The sequence below is a fragment of the Hylobates moloch genome, unplaced genomic scaffold (assembly GCF_009828535.3).
Source record: "Hylobates moloch isolate HMO894 unplaced genomic scaffold, HMol_V3 SCAFFOLD_3, whole genome shotgun sequence".
In the NCBI taxonomy this organism is placed as follows: Eukaryota; Metazoa; Chordata; class Mammalia; order Primates; family Hylobatidae; genus Hylobates; species Hylobates moloch.
Window position 1 is genome coordinate 57,681,348 of NW_026652278.1, and position 17,568 is coordinate 57,698,915.

The 17,568-nt window shown below is 39.8% G+C and overlaps 1 protein-coding gene across 2 annotated transcripts in view; it reads left to right on the forward strand.

Moving 5' to 3' along the window:
* The window catches only part of ZNF365 (zinc finger protein 365), a 108,010-nt gene that overhangs the window by 25,662 nt on the left and 64,780 nt on the right, over positions 1 to 17,568 (forward strand). Inside the window, exon 5 of one of the 2 annotated variants that reach the window (XM_032138150.2) lies at positions 195 to 3,140. The exons of the other annotated variant lie outside the window; for it this stretch is intronic. Within the exon in view, the coding sequence (XP_031994041.1) occupies positions 195 to 456 (262 nt within the window). The 3' untranslated portion in view covers positions 457 to 3,140. Of the gene's footprint in view, positions 1 to 194; positions 3,141 to 17,568 lie in introns of those variants that run through there. 2 annotated transcript variants of the gene reach the window in all.

The following is a 17,568-nucleotide window of genomic DNA, read 5'->3' on the forward strand; positions in this document are numbered from 1 at the left end:
CCATGTGATCATTTCATGGAGACCACAGGAATTTTTGGAAGAAAAATACTCATATTATGATTTGTCTTTGTGGTAGCATTATCACCACTGTAGCATGTAGGAGAGATTGTGCCATGAGTAGTTATTCTTTTAAGGTTTTAAAGAAATCTTTCTTTCTGTTCATCTCTTCTCCACTCCCCGCCAACCCTCTGCAGAAGCCGAGGGCACCCACATTCGGTGTGTAACCACCCTGATCTCAAGGCCCATTTCCACCCAAAGGGGAGAAACCACCTGAAAAAGGCCAAGGATGACAGAGCCAGCATGCAGCCTGCCAAGGCCATTCACGAACAGGCCGAGTCCTCAAGAGACCTCTGCAGACCTCCGAAGAAAGGGGAGCTCCTGGGGTTTGGCCGCAAAGGCAACATCAGGCCCAAAATGGCTAAAAAAAAGCCAACAGCCATTGTGAACATCATCTAAAAGGGTGGGTGGTGCTGGACCAATCATCGCTGGGCTTTGGGGAACGTTGTTCCAGGGAACAACAGTAATGTCTTTCTGGAAACATTCCATAGTAAGACACATTGGAAAAGCCAAGGGCATAACACAGGCAAGCACCTCGATTAACCAGAGCTTAGCAAATGGGAATCTTAGTGAAACAGAATTTTATTATAATCCCCTTTTAGAAGCTTGCAAATTACAGAAAGAATAAAAAAATTAAATCAATCTTAAAGCTCTAATTTCTAAAGTAACTGGCCCAGTCTCCAGTAATCTTGGCATCTGGGCTTCTGTGCAGTGGTCATTAATTTTCAGACCAAGGCCACACAAAATGTCAGGCCTAGGGAGAATATTCATCTGTTCCCACTGCTCTCCAAAGTGTGAGGCAAGGAATGGGAGTGTAAAGTTCTGTTAATAACAGTAAAATGAAAATATTTGTGTTTGTGTATAACCTTCCCCTCAGCTAATTTGAAAGCCTCCAAAATAAGGATTCCCATTGCCCGAGTATTCTGGTTAATCAAGATTTCAATTTCTGGGTTGCTCAAGGGACTCTTTCAGTCAGACTTCAGTTCTCATTCCGACAGAGTGTCTTTCAGTTCGTTTGTTTGATTGAGGTTTTTTGGTGGCCTAGATGCATGTTTATTCAGATTTTGGTACACCTCTGCCATCTTCTTTGGCTGAGTATTCTGCACCCGCAGACCACGCTGCCAGCCTCTGTCTTAATAGCTGCTTTTGTGGATATGGCTGGGGAGCACAGTAAAACCCTCTTTTGATTAGCACCCAGCATGGGCTCGGTGTCTAGGTGGTTGGAATGACAGTGGACTGCACGCTTGGTGCATTGTGACCATCCTGGAAGCACTGCGGGTGTCGCCAAGCCCTTTCCTAAGACCTGCTTCCTGGACAGTGTCAGTGGCCCTCTCTGTCTCTGCTACGGGCATGACTTTCTCTTCGCTGGCTTAACTTTTCCACTGGGTAGTTCACTTTGCCTCCTGCTGCTTCTGTGCCCTGTTAAGGCTTCAGGTATCTTTCAACCAAGTATCTGGAGTGTTCACTGTATGTTGCATTCTAAAGTAATTTCTGAAATAAACGATGCATGTAGGAGCCAGAATCTGACACTGTCTTCCCTTCCTTCCCTCCCTAAAATGGCTTTTGTTTCCACAAAGAGCTGTTAAGAATTTCCTGCTGTATGATTTTCCTCAAGAATGAATTTCCATGTTATTTTTTCCTTAAATTTAGCAATATCATCAGGTCTCATGAAGAGTTTACAAGTGCTGACATTCTTCTGAAAACAGGAATAATTTTGTCCACAAATATATACATATATACATATATGTAACACATACAAAATATATATGTTAAGTATATTAATAATTTATTTTTAAATACTCATGGAGAAAGTATGTGTTTGTGGTGAGTGGTTTTTAAACTATATATGTTTGTTCATGTAAACTGAATTCTCTTATTTAAAAAATCAAAACTGTAACGTAATTAACATTGGCAGAATTATGATTGTTATTGCAATAAGCATCAAATTAGCAGCGCATTAAAAATAGGAAATAAAGCAGTTGCTTAAAATGCCAGTCAATTGAAAAGTGTAACTTATCATTATACAAACATTTTGAACCTACCATAATGAAAATGTTCATTTTTGAATCTTCACTTTGACTTTTGGTTTATGGGAGGTGGATCATTCATGTGATATATAAGCAGCTATCAAGTGGGGAAAAACATTGCTGTGAATATCACTGTTTAGGCTAACATTGTAAAAATTGTAATGTTATAATTATTATTTATTTGGAGAATTAACTTCCCCCTCTAAAGTTATTTATTATTGATGCTTATACCATGATTGCACTTTAGCCTTTTACATACTAAAAACATGACTTGTTAGTTGTATTGCATGCTCTTTGTCCCGTAATGTGTGTGCAATGACAACTTGTTTCTGTTTTATTTAAAGTAACTGACATTTTGGATTTTCATCTAACATACCTAGAGGGCATGGCAACTCTCTTTGACAGTGGTACCCCATGATCTTCAGAAAGTACCATAATGTCATCCTACTCTACATTTCACAAGACAAATTATTTTGAGATTTATTTATTATATTAAAAATTTTTTTAAGTTCCCACTAAATTTTGACCCCTATATAAAGAAATGTGTTATGTATGTTGTGCCTCCTTAGAGACATAAATTTAGTGTCAAAACATGGGAGATGGCTTACTCAGAAGCATACTCCCCTTAACACACCATGGCCTGAGCTAAGTACCATGTCCCGTTTGTGTCTTATTTTTAAATATTTTCTTTGTCTACATGGGCAGTTGACCTTAGAGTTAAGGCGGTTGCTTTTTTGAAGAAATCACCAAAGTTTCTGGGAAACTATGTTCAAGGTTAAACTGGAGAGTAGATTTAATTTTATTTGTCTCGTAGGGAAGAAATCTTCCTTTGAACTGTTTTTCTTGCTTTTTTCCTTTTTCCAAAAGTAGGTTACAGATTCTTATCTGCAAGGTTCAAGTTGCTTAGACACTGTTTTCCAGTATTCTGCAGGGCCAGTCAGTTGTACAGAAGTTGGAATATTCTGTTCCAGAATTAAAGAAGTTTTTAGATTATGAAATATTATGATAATAAAGCTATATTTCTGACTAATGTGTTGATATGTTTTGTCTAGTTGGAGTGTTTTTTGGGGAGCCAAGTATGTTGATCCACTAACAGGAAACAAAATAGTCCTTCATGAATAAGCTGTTCATCGTACATATAATCACCAGGATCTTGTGTACCTATAGGTTTTCTTAACTTAGCTAGATCATTTTTGTTCATCATAATGCCTATATCTAAAAGTTATTTTTACATATGTTCACACTGAGACAGCTTCATTAAAAGCCCATTTGGCACTTTTCCCCATCTTCCTCCACAACCATGAGTAATTTTCCTACACTGTATTTTTAAACTTGTCAGCTCTTAGCAATTCATAAACAGATTTCACAGTATATATCTCAGCCTATATATGCTATACATCCAAGACATTGCAAAGCCCAGGGAGTCATCAGAGTAGACAACAGAGAGAAGTATGTGACTGGTGGAATTAGCCGTTGTTCTTTTAAGAACCATGAAATCAGGAAAATTTAGGGGACTCCATTTGTTTAGGAGCTGTGAAAGTTATTCAGGAGGTGACCTTAGTCTGCCCTTATAGTTGACCCTTGAACAGTGCAAGGGTTAGGGACACTGACTCCTGTGTAATTCAAAATCCATGAGTAACTTTTGACTGCTCAAAAACTTAACTACTGATAGCCTACTGTTGACCAGAAGCCATACTGATTACATACTTAACACATATTTTGTATGTTATATGTATTATCTACCATATTCTTACAATCAAACTAGAGAAAAGAACATGTTAGTAAGAAAATAATAAGGAAGAGAAGATATAGTTATATTCATTAAGTGGAAGTGGATCATCATAGAGGTCTTCATCCTCATTGTCTTCACGTTGGGTGGGCTGAGGAGGAAGAGGAGGAGGAAGGGTTTGTCTTGCTACCTTTGGTGGCAGAAGAAATCGGGAGAGAACTGGACCCACTCAGTTCAAACCTGTATCATTCAAGAGTCACCTGTAGTTATGTCAAGGTTAATGGGTTCCCCAGGTTATAGTGTTTTTGAGAAATAGCTGTGACGGTCCTGATTTTCTCAGTTTTTTAGAAAACATAAATCCCAGTGTCTTGATTCTGCTCAATCTGGATCCTTCAGAAGTGAATTCCAGGGGTAGCATGCCTGCACGATCCCAAACAGAAGCCCCAGAGCAATTTCAAATGTTTAAATGATGGAGAGCTTTAGAAATTGAATTCCTTTTTGTGGAATTAAGTAAATTTTTTCTTTTGTGTTCCTTTTTTTTTGCTCATGTTCTGGATCAGAACACATCTGAAATTTTCATTTAAGAAAAGAGTATTCAAACTGTAGCTCTATGTTAAATTTACTCTAGATTTTCAGCTATTATTCCAGGATGGAAAAGTTTTTCCAGTAGAGGAACCTCACATATAGGCAGGCTAGATTCTCCTTCCCACCCTGTAATGGGGACACTGATACATTTTGCATATGTGGAGGTAGATGCCTAGGATGGTAAATGAGAACTTTGGTACCAATGTCCTGTGAGAAGAGGAGAGATGATTGCTGCCCCTAAGTATCTGAAGTGTTATCACATAGAAAAATACATATTTTGTGTGGCTGCAAAAGATATTACTGAAATCTGTGAGAGAAAGGTCTGAGGAAGCAGATGTCAAATCACTAAATGAAAAATTTCTAAGCACAATGGAATAGGTCACCTAGTTAAAAAGCGAGCTCCCTGTCTCTGAGGTACTCTTTCCTTTGAGTACTACTTTTCTCTTAGCTACTCGTTTTCTCAGCCATTGTTCTTTAAAGAACCATGAAATTAGGAAAATATAGGGGACTCCATTTGTTTAGGAGCTGTGAGAGTTATTCGAGAGGTGACCTTAGTCTGCCCTTGTAGTTGACCCTTGAACAGTGCAAGGGTTAGGGACACCGACTCCTGCGTAATTCAAAATCCTGAGTAACTTTTGATTGGGATTCTACATTGGGTTGGGAATTGAGCTGGGTTCTTCCAAAAATACTTGTAGCCTTGGGATTCTATTGTTTTATATATACATATTGATGTTACATTAACGTAAATGTTGGTCACATAAAACAGTGTTGACATGGTAACTTGATTTTGGAGATTTTATTTCACTGACTTGGGCTTTGCAAAGTTTGTAAACTTTGTAAAGTTACAAAGATAACACGCACCCATATTTATCCTTACAGAATCCCTTTGAAGCAAGTAGGGCTGAGGAGGTACAATTTTCTACTCTTAGCAGGTGGAGAAACAGCAGTTGGGGAAATGGGAGATGTACATCTGGTACTATTACCTCAGCATGATGTGCTTCTTGGAACGGAAGCATCTCACCTCCCTGAATGTGATTTCAGTGTTTAAAGAGAAGGTACATTTTTTGTTACAACATGGCTCCTGAATGCAAGCCAGGAACCTCATCTGGTGTTCAGTTAAATCAACAGCAGTTCTTTCCAGCACTGGAAGATAAATTGGCAATGTTGGACTTGAGATGGTGTGTGTCATGTCAGGCTCCAGCATCGTGCCTTCTTCAGGCATTTTCCAGGTAGTTTTGATTATTCTTCAGCTTTTGCCTTTCTTATGAATATACTTTAGAAGGTGACATCACATTTTGCAATGAGAGTGGGGCTTATGATGGCTTGAAAGGGTTTCCAGGGCCCAGGAACGCCTCTGTGACAGAGCCTGAGTGAGAAAAAGAAATTGTCCTTCTACATCTCAGCCAATGCTCCTTCACCATGTTCTGCCTCCTCATTGACAAAAGTCCAAAAAAGATCCTATATGCCTTTGTTGATTACATAAGGTTCTCAGTGTCCTAAAATTCTGTTTAACATTTATGATTGGTTGTTGCACCTATGCGAGCCATTGTGGGGGTTATAGACGTTGCCACTCTGTAAGCTCCAGACTTCTGCCCCCCCTTAGAGCTGAGGACCCCAACTTGCCAAGGAATTTCAAAGTCTCAGATTGAAGTCTGTTAGATTTTAGTGCATATATCTGTGGACATTTCACATTGGTTGTTTGCTGACTAACAAGTGGCGTTGTTCACTTTGGTTGAGTATATCATAGAGAAACAGAAAGATGGTTTTATATCTCAACCTCTCCTCTTTCCAAGCCCTAATTATTTGTTCAAGGGTGAACCCCACTTCCCCATTCTCAGGAATGTACTTTATTTTTATCTTTAAGTGTGCCTGTAGCTTGAAATTATAGCTAACACTTCTCATGTAGTCCTAAACACAGAGATCTGATAGAGGGAACCAAGATTCTTAAAGGGTAAGGGATACCCGAGGAGCTTAGAGTGGGTAAGGGCAAGTGGAGTGGACACATAGTTAGTTATTGGGACGAAGATCAAAGGTTTGAATTTGCCCTGCATGCCCTGGCTCTGGCCTGCCTCTCCACTCCAGCCAGCACCAGACCTCTTGCTCCTTTCCAGCCACTGCCTTCCTTTCAGAGCATTGCAGATACCCTGCTTTCTCCACGCACTGCTTCCCTGACATGTTGTGTCTTCTGCCTGGAATGGCCCTCTCTTTCTTTTTCATCTAGTTAATTTTTGTTCAGCCTTCAGATTTGAGATCAATTGTCACTTCCCCAAGGCAGCTTCATAACTCTCAGAATATCATGTACCTATTCCTTCTAGGACTGATTCTAGGTGCCCCTTTATAATATTTAGTGGTGTGACGACTTGACTCATATCTGCCTTCCCCACTGTCCTGTCGTTTCCATAACAAGGGGCCAAGTCTTTACCTTTTATCGCTAGTATGTCCCCAGTGCCAGATGCAGTACCCAGCATAGGGTGGGTCCTCAATAAGGTATCAGTGGCCTCAGATATGCTAAAAAAGAAAACTACAATGAGAAAATGGACTTTCTTCCAGCTGGGGAGGATCAAAGAGGAAGTATTGTTTGCAGAATGAACAGGATTGGAGTTAGCAAATCAGAGCAGAGCATTTTAGGCAGTCTGAGTGTGGTCATGGAGGTAGAAAGCACAGGACAAGTGAGCCCTGGGAAGTAACATAATTTTTCCTTGAATATCCATTTCTTGGCCAGTCTGTCTCCCATTTTAAGGGTAAGCCCCTCAGTTCTGCAGCTATCCTGTAGTGTTGTATCCCATTGTGAGAGAACTGTATCTACCCTGATGCTCTAGCACCTAGCACTGGGCCTGCTGCTGTGTAGGGATCCAGGAGATCCAGTGAGACAGCATCATTCCTGGAACCTGGGCAGGGGCTCAGCTTGCCAGAGGGTCAAGTATCTCCAGCTCTAGGAAGAGAAAAACTACAACGGTATGGAACCAGGCAGAGCGTTGGAGCACTCTGCTTCTGCTTCTAAGGGTCCTTCCAGGAAGAGCTGGAGCCCACAAACTGGCTGTCACTCCTCTTATTGAAGCCATTCCTACAAACTTTATAAAATTAATCAGAGAAGCATGGAGGGGAGAAACAAAAATAAACCAAGCTGGCAGCACAGTCAGTGTTTGTTATGAGATCAGCTTGCTCTCTGACCTGCTTCCCCATAGTGGTTTGTGGCCTATTGCCCCAGAATCATGCAGACCCTGCTGTAAGACTACAGCTCCCCTGAACTGCTGTATAGATAACAACTCAAACACTACAAAACATTAAGCTTTTCCTTTGAGATATTCCTTCAGGTCCTGTGTACCAGTGACACTAGTGACACCTGCTTGCCTGAAGGACCCCCACAAGAAGCTGACTCACTAAAGAATGCAGTTCCCACATCCCCTTTACCCTTCTTAGGAAAACTTTTGACTTTTGACCCTCAAAGCCCCTGATCCCCTTAAAAACGCCAGCCCAGGAAAAATCAGGGAGATGGATTTGAGGGTCTCCTCTCATCTTCTCACTGGGTGCCCTGTGATCGTTTAACTCTTTCTCTGCTGCAAACCCTGCTGTCTCAGTGTATTGAACTATTACTGTGTAGGAGGCATATGAACCTGTTGGTCCTAAAGCCTTATCAGTAGGTATTTTAATACTCTCCTTCTTTTAGCCTGCATCTATGGTAAGATAGAAAATACATGGCATTTCCTTCTGAATCCATGGTAGACGTTGCTAATTGGCCAGGGTTATCTTTCCTGATGAACACAGACATAGCCTCAGAATCCTTCCTAACACAGGCTTAACCAGCTGTGGTAGGCAGAATGTCTATCCACCCCAACTTTTAACTTTGGAAGAATCCTTTAGATAATAACTATGTGTTGTTTAAGCCACTAAACTTGGATAATTTGTTACAGCGGCCATAGAAAATGAGTATACCAGCTAGTCAGCACACAAATCACAATCTATTTGCCCCTCCTCAACAATGGTGCAGTTGAAAGGGCACTGATCTTGGCATCCTGCTTTACAACTTACATCTGCTTTGACTGTGGGTCCAGTTTCCTCATCTGGAAAATAGATAGAATGATGTCTTGCCTTGGCCATGTGGAAAGCACATGGGGACAACCATGAAGTCTTCTCTCTCCCCTAATAACTTTCTAACCAAGAACTTGAAAATAGAAAAACAAGATTCTTCCCTGTGTACTAAAACAAAAGGCAACGTTTAATGAACTAGAGCAGAAAATCATTAAGTTACATTAAACAGTCTGAATGGTGGTAAAGAACTGACTATAACCTGTTTGAAGATATTAACCTGTCTAATAGAAACAGATAGGTATTAACATATCTAAAGAAAGACATCAGGCTCTGCCACTTACTAGTTTTATTATCTTGAGCCACTTATTTAATCTATTAGAACCTCATTGTCTCTCTCTGTATTCAGGATCATGGTGCAGATTAAATAAGATATCCATATAAAGTTTTTAGCATAATACCTGGCACAGAATCCGTACTTAATATATTTATTTATTTGAGACTATTGGGTAAATATGGAGACTTAGAAAAGAGAGTGTCAGAAAACAAATACTAACAGCATCTATTGGGGATATGTGGGCTAGTAAATAAGATTCCCCTCCCAAGTTATGACTTAACCAATACTTATTAACACACAAGCCCAATGCCTAGAGACCAAAATATCAGAGCTACTGGCAAGACTAGATTGTAGAACAGCCCTTGGACTCATATCTTGATGCATTGGTTTCATACCTTCATGAAATTGCTTTGCTTTGCTTCTTAGCATCCTGCTTTTATTCCCCAGCAGGGTCAAGATAGTGTCTCTGGTCTTCTTTTCTTGGTCTTACTTTCTCTACTCCAGCTGTAGTTGACATCTGCTCTTGTTTTTGGCTGTTCAGAATTCAAACCCCCTTCTTGTGTCTACAGGGAGATTCTTCCCTAATGGAGTAGGGCCATCTCCTACTTAGAAGCTGAAAATGCCACATACTCATTTTCCTAGCTTTTCCTGAAACTCTGTGACTTAAACTCTGCCTATCAGATATGTCCACCCCAAGCTTTGGTCCAAAGGAATTAACTTAAAGAGGTAGGGTGTGTATAAAATCCTGTCTGGTGATGGAAGAGAGTGGAGGCAGCAGCTCCATCCAGTTGCCTGAGGCATTGGCAATGACAGTTCTGACAGCAGAATCCTAGTGTTTTCAGTAGACCAATTCAATGGCATAATTTTGGCATTGTTCCTGCCTGGCTAGCACCTCCACATCTCATTCTCTGTCCTTCCCAGAGATAATGTGATGTAAGAATGCCATTCTAATAAACTCTTTTCTAACAAATTGCTAGAATCCATCTCTGTTGCCTGCAACTAAGAACCCTGATGAATAGACCACACCTGCTTCAAGTACTTGGGGAAGTGAGGAATCATTTCCTTTTAACGGTCTGTAGTGCATTCCAGTTGGGCTGTAATGAAGTAGTCACTGACTCTGTGGCACAAAAGGGTTTTTTTGTATTCTTAGCCCATTTCCTTCTTGTGTTTCAGGGTCAGATACAGAGTACTGTATATGCCTAATAGGAGGGAGCTGTTCCTCAAACAGAGTAATCAGTTTGGCTCAATAGCTGAAACAAGCCCTGATTTAAGGCCTCACCAGATGGATCTTGTCAGAATCACTAGAGTTAACTAGGTATTCATCCATCCAACCAACCAACCATTCACCAATATTGATTTGGGGTCCTGTATAAGCCAGTCATGCAATAGTGGGTACAGGAGATACAGGTTACCTCATGACCAGATATATATGGGGGTAGCTGGTGAAGTTTTCTGAACCATCAGGGCCAATCCCATCTGAACTATCAGGGCCAATTTCCTCTCTGTGATGGTGTACACATTACCCTGACTGGCCCTAGTGCATTTATAGCCTTTTAGGACCACAGAATCTCAACAGAATCCCTGACTCAGTCATTCTCTGTCCCATGGCACTATGTATTTTCTCAACAGCACTAACTACTATCTGAAATTATCTTATTTATTGGTTTACTTGTTTATTGTCTTTCCCTTCCTTTTACCTCACAGGACTGCCTCGTTGGTTTTGTTCACTGACTACTACTAAAATCCTGATTGACTAAGCCTTGTTCAAAGAACCAATAAATTGGTTCTAGAGAGAAAATTCTCTTGAGCTCTGATTTGGAGCAGGGCTAAGGGATAGCCCTGTTGACTAGGAGATTACAATGAAAAGACTTTGAGGAATTCCTGCAGTATGTAGAATGTATACAGGAATCTCTCTTTTTTTTTTTTCCTTCAACTTTTATTTTAAGTTCCAGGGTACATGTGCAGGATTTGTTACATAGGTAAACATGTGCCATGGTGGTTTGCTGCACAGATCAACCCATCACCTTGGTATTATGCCCAGCATCCATTAGCTATTCTTACTGGTGCTCTCCCTCCCTCCCCATAGGCACCTGAGTGTGTAGTTCCCCACCCTATGTCTATGTGTTCATATTGTTCAGCTCCAACTTGTGAGAACATGTGGTGTTTGGTTTTCTGTTCCTGCATTAGTTTGATGAGGATAATGGCTTCCAGCTCCATCCATGTCCCTGTAAAGGACATTATCACATTCCTTTTTATGGCTGTATAGTATTCCATGGTATATATGTACCACATTTTCTTTATCACTGATGGGCATTTGGGTTTATTCCATGTCTTTGGTATTTTCATGTCAAATGGTATTTCTGCTTCTAGATCTTTGAGGAATGATCACACTGTCTTCCACAATGGTTGAAATAATTTACACTCCCACCAACAGTGTAAAAGTGTTCCATTTTCTCTGCAACCTTGCCAGCATCTGTTGTTTCTGGACATTTTAATAATTGCCATTCTGACTAGCATGAGATGGTATATCATTGTGGTTTTGATTTGCATTTCTCTAATGATCAGTGATGTTAAACTTTGTTTCATGTGTTTGTCAGTTGCATAAATGTCTTCTTTTGAGAAGTGTCTGTTCATGTCCTTTGCCCACTTTTTAGTGGGATTGTTTGTTTTTTTTTTTATGTAAATTTGTTTAAGTTCCTTGTGGACTCTGGATGTTAGACCTTTGTCAGAGGGATAGATTGCAAAAATTTTCTCCTGTTTTGTAAGTTGTCTGTTCACTCTGATGATAGTTTATTTTGCTGTGCAGAAGCTCTTTAGTTTAATCAGATTCCACATGTCAATTTTTGCTTTTGTTGCAATTGCTTTTGGTGTTTTCATCGTGAAATCTGTGCCTGTGTCTATGTCCTAAATGGTATTGCCTAGATTTTCTTCTAGGGTTTTTATAGTTTTGGGTTTTACATTTAAGTCTTTAATCTATCTGGAGTTAATTTTTGTATAAGGTGCAAGGAAGGAATCCAGTTTCAATTTTCTGCATGTGGCTAGCCAGTTCTTCCAGCACTATTTATTAAATAGGGAATCCTTTCCTCATTGCTTGTTTTTGTCAGGTTTATTGAAGATTCAATGGTTGTAGCTGAGTAGTCTTAGTCTGAGTTCTCTATTCTGTTCCATTGGACTATGTGTCTGTTTTTGTACCAGTACCATGCTGTTTTCATTACCGTAGCCATGTAGTACAGTTTGAAGTTGGGTAGCATGGTGACTCCAGCTTTATTCTTTTTGCTTAGGATTGTCTTGGCTATTTGGGCTCTTTTTAGGTTTCATATGAATTTTAAAACTAATGAGAACAAAGAGACAATGTACCAGAATCTCTGGGATGCAGCTAACGTAGTGTTAAGAGGTAAATTTATAGCACTAAATGGCCACATCAAAAAGCTAGAAAGATCTCAAATTAACATCCTAACACCACAACTAAAAGAACTAGAGAACCAAAACCAAACAAACCCTCAAACTAGCAGAAGACAAGAAAAAAAGCAAACTTCGAGCCAGTATCCCTGATGAACATTAATGCAAAAATCCTCAATAAAATACTGGCAAACTGAAATCAGCAACACATCAAAAAGCTTATCCATTACTATCAAATTGGCTTCTTCCTTGGGATGCAAGTTGGTTCAATATATGCAAATCAATAAATGTAATTCATTACATAGGCAGAACTAAAGACAAATACCACATGATTATCTCAATAGATGCAGAAAAGGCTTTCAATAAAATTCAACATCCCTTCATGTTAAAAACTCTAAATAAACTAGATATTGAAGGAACACACCTCAAAATAACAAGAACCATATATAACAAACCCACAGCCAATATCATACTGAATGGGATGATAAAAACTGGAAGCATTCCCCTTGAAAACCAGCACAAGGCAAGGCTGCCCTTTCTTATTCCTATTCAAGATGGTATTGGAAGTTCTGGCCAGGGCAATCAGGCAAGAGAAAGAAATAAAGGGTATTCAAATAGGGAGAGGAAGTCAAATTATCTATGTTTGCAGATGACATGATCCAGAAAATCCCATCGTCTCAGCCCAAAATCTTCTCAAGCTCATAAGCAACTTCAGCAAAGTCTCAGGATACTAAATCAATGTGCAAAAATTGTTAGCATTCCAATACACAAACAACAGGCAAGCAGAGAGCCAACTCATGAATAACTCCCATTCACAATTGCTACGAAAAGAATAAAATACCTGGGAATATAGCTAACAAGAGAAGTGAAGGACCTCTTAAAGGAGAACTACAAACCACTGCTAAAGGAAATCAGAGAGGACACAAACAAATGGAAAAACATTCCATGCTCATGGATAGGAAGAATCAATATCATGAAAATGGTCCTACTACCAAAAGTAACTTATAGATTCAATGCTATTCCCATAAAATTGCCATTGAGCCCCATCTGATCTGAATGCTCTTCCTTAAATGAAGGCAGTTCATAGCTGATGCTGGTCCTCCCAGGGATAGCATGGACTTTGACAGAGCAAGTTGGAAAGAGAGAAGCTTGGCTAATAGGCAACTCTCCCTCCTCAAGTGGTAACAAAAACTCCTCTGACATTACTGTATAGCAATGGTTCTAAAACCCTGATGGGTATCACAATTACCTCTGGAATTTAGTAAAAGTAAAAATACAAAGGCATCTGATGTTTTCTATTAGCTCTCCACCTAATTCTGATATACACCAAAGTTGTAAACTACTGCTCTATGATATGGTGGTATTTCCCAAAGTGTGTTCCATGGATCGCTAGTTCCTCCGACTCATACTAGTTAAATAAAGGAATTGTCAGGCTAAACATATTTCCTTACTGCAGACGGTTCAGCATTACAACAATGAAAATGTGCATTGTGAATCTTTTAGAGGAGAAAAAAAGTATGCAAATGCTCCCTAAACTTATTTGACCATGGAACTGTTTCTTCTAAGGGAACATGCATTAACATCTTCTGCAAACACAGTAGTTACTGTTCAGAATAATACTACAGTAAACACTTCAAAAGTACAATCACTGAGCACCCCTCTGTCTTCTCAGGAAAACTTTTGACCCTCTGTCTTAAGGCAATTCACAATTGTCCGCCAGAGTGGTCAAATTTTAGATGATTTAGGGTGTACCTAACACCTCACTTTTAAAAATGGTCTGTATCGTGAAATGGCCATACGGCCAAGGTAATTTATAGATTCAGTGCCATCCCCATCGAGCTACCAATGACTTTCTTCACAGAATTGGAAAAAACTACTTTAAAGTTCATATGGAACCAAAAAAGAGCCCGCATCGCCAAGTCAATCCTAAGCCAAAAGAACAAAGCTGGAGGCATCACGCTACCTGACTTCAAACTATACTACAAGGCTACAGTAACCAAAACAGCATGGTACTGGTACCACAACAGAGACATAGATCAATGGAACAGAACAGAGCCCTCAGAAATAATGCCGCATATCTACAACTATCTGATCTTTGACAAACCTGACAAAAACAAGAAATGGGGAAAGGATTCCCTATTTAATAAATGGTGCTGGGAAAACTGGCTAGCCATATGTAGAAAGCTGAAACTGGATCCCTTCCTTACACCTTATACAAAAGTTAATTCAAGATGGATTAAAGACTTACATGTTAGACCTAAAACCATAAAAACCCTAGAAGAAAAGCTAGACTATACCATTCAGTACATAGGCATGGGCAAGGACTTCATGTCTAAAACACCAAAAGCAATGGCAACAAAAGCCAAAATTGACAAATGGGATCTAATTAAACTCAAGAGCTTCTGCACAGCAAAAGAAACTACCATCAGAGTGAACAGGCAACCTACAAAATGGGAGAAAATTTTTGCAACCTACTCATCTGACAAAGGGCTAATATCCAGAATCTACAATGAACTCATACAAATTTACAAGAAAAAAACAAACAACCCCCTCAAAAAGTAGGTGAAGGACATGAACAGACACTTCTCAAAAGAAGACATTTATGCAGCCAAAAAACACATGCAAAAATGCTCATCATCACTGGCCATCAGAGAAATGCAAATCAAAACCACAATGAGATACCATCTCACACCAGTTAGAATGGCCATCATTCAAAAGTCAGGAAACAACAGGTGCTGGAGAGGATGTGGAGAAATAGGAACACTTTTACACTGTTGGTGGGACTGTAAACTAGTTCAACCATTGTGGAAGTCAGTGTGGCGATTCCTCAGGGATCTAGAACTAGAAATACCATTTGACCCAGCCATCCCATTACTGGGTATATACCCAAAGGACTATAAATCATGCTGCTATAAAGACACATGCACACGTATGTTTATTGCGGCACTATTCACAATAGCAAAGAGTTGGAACCAACCCGAATGTCCAGCAACGATAGACTGGATTAAGAAAATGTGGCACATATACACCATGGAATACTATGCAGCCACAAAAAATGATGAGTTCATGTCCTTTGTAGGGACATGGATGAAACTGGAAACCATCATTCTCAGTAAACTATCGCAAGGACAAAAAACCAAACACCGCGTGTTCTCACTCATAGGCGGGAATTGAACAATGAGAACTCACGGACACAGGAAGGGGAACATCACACTCCGGGGACTGTTGTGGGGTGGGGGGAGGGGGGAGGGACAGCATTAGGAGATATACCTAATGCTAAATGACGAGCTAATGGGTGCAGCAAACCAACATGGCACATGGATACATATGTAACAAACCTGCACATTGTGCACATGTACCGTAAAACCTAAAGTGTAATAATAAAATAAAAAAATAAAATAAATAAAAAATAAAAATAAAAATGGTCTGTAGTCCAGCAGTATCCAGCATCACTTGGAAGTTTGTTAGAAATGAGGAATCCCAGGTCCCACCCTAGATCTATTGAATTGGAATCTGCAACTTAATAGGATTTTTGGATGGTTCCTTTGCATTCACCAAGAGAAGCAGAGGTTTTTAACCAGAAATATGAGGAAGAGCCATCCAATATATAAATATTGGCCCTCTCTTCACCATCCTCTATCAAAACTTCTGAATCATTCTTGTAAACAACGTGAAACAGAGATATGCCTGTAGATGATACTCATATACTCACTAGATCTTCCTTTCTTTGGTTCAGTTTTTCAAAGGCTGGGCTCCTGACTGAGAGAGTCACAGGTAGTAGTCCTCATAGATTCAGGATTACCAGCAAGAAGCAAACACTTCCTAAAACTTACAGTGTTTCTCAGCCAATAAATTATATATATTAGTTTATTGGATACAATAGAGAAGAAATGCTTTGTGACTCTAATTAGTGCAAAAATTGCTTAGCATTTTAATCATTGTTTTTAGGCTTCTTAGCACAAGTGAACTGTAAATGAAGCTCAAAATTATCCTATCTAGTTCTTTTTTTTTTTCTTAAACAGAATCTCTTTCTGTCACTCAGGCTGGAATGCAGTGGTGCAATCAGAGCTCACTGCAGCCTCAACCTCCTGGGCTCAGAGGATCCTCCCACCTCAGCCTCCCATGTAGCTAGGACCACAGGCATACCACCACATCTGACTAATTCGTTTTTTTTTTTAATTTTGTTTTAATTTTTATAGAGACACTATGTTGCCCAGACTGGTCTCAAACTCTTAGGCTTTAGCAATCTTCCCACTTTGGCCTCCCAAAGTGCTGGCAAGTGTGAGCCACTGTGTCTGGCCATCTATCTGGAGCTTTATTCTTACAAGTTTTCAGCTCCATTTCTGAAATACTCTGCCAATTGTACTACCTGGTGGATCATCCGGTTAATGCATCTTCTTTTTTTCTGTTCATATGGCATTTCCCTAGTTTCTAACCTTTTGCTACACACCCAAATTCTCCTCCTTGTCTTGCCTTTGGCTTTCAGTCATTTTATTATGATGTGTTTAAGTGTGATTTTATTTGTATTCATATTGCTTATGGTTGCTTCTTGAATCTGTGGCTATTATAGTTTCAAATATTTCTTCTGCCTCATTCTTTCCTGTCCTTTTGGGATACAGACTATATGTATGCTATGCCTTTTCACTGTGTTCCACGTTTCTGGTGCTTTTTCTATATTTTCCGTTCCTATTCTTTCTGCGCTTCAGTTTGAATATTTTCTATTGACCATTCTTCTGGTTCATTAATCCTGTCTTCTGTGTCTAATCCCTGTCAAACTCATAATTTCAGATGTTACATTTTTAAAATCTAAAATTTTCATCTGATTTGTTTTTAGAGATTACGGTTCTCTGAGAAATTCCTCATTTTAAAAAGTACTTTCCTTATTTTTTTGAACATATTAATTACAGTAAAAGTCTTTGCTAATCCCAATATCTAGGTTACCTGTGGCTCTATTTCTATTGCATGCTTTTTTTTCTCTTGGTTTTCAGTAACATAGTCCTGACTCTCAGCATGTCTAGCATTTTTTGTTTAACCAAATGCTGATCACTGCAGGTAAAAATTATATAGGCTCCAGGCCGGGCGCGGTGGCTCACGCTTGTAATCCCAGCACTTTGGGAGGCCGAGGCGGGCGGATCATGAGGTCAGGAGATCGAGACCACAGTGAAACCCCGTCTCCACTAAAAAAATACAAAAAATTAGCCGGGCGTGGTGGCGGGCGCCTGTAGTCCCAGCTACTCGGAGAGGCTGAGGCAGGAGAATGGCGTGAACCTGGGAGGCGGAGCTTGCAGTGAGCCGAGATTGCGCCACTGCACTCCAGCCTGGGCGACAGAGCAAGACTCCATCTCAAAAAAAAATAAAATTATATAGGCTCCAAATGACTTTTTCTTTCTCCCCAGTGTGTTCACCCT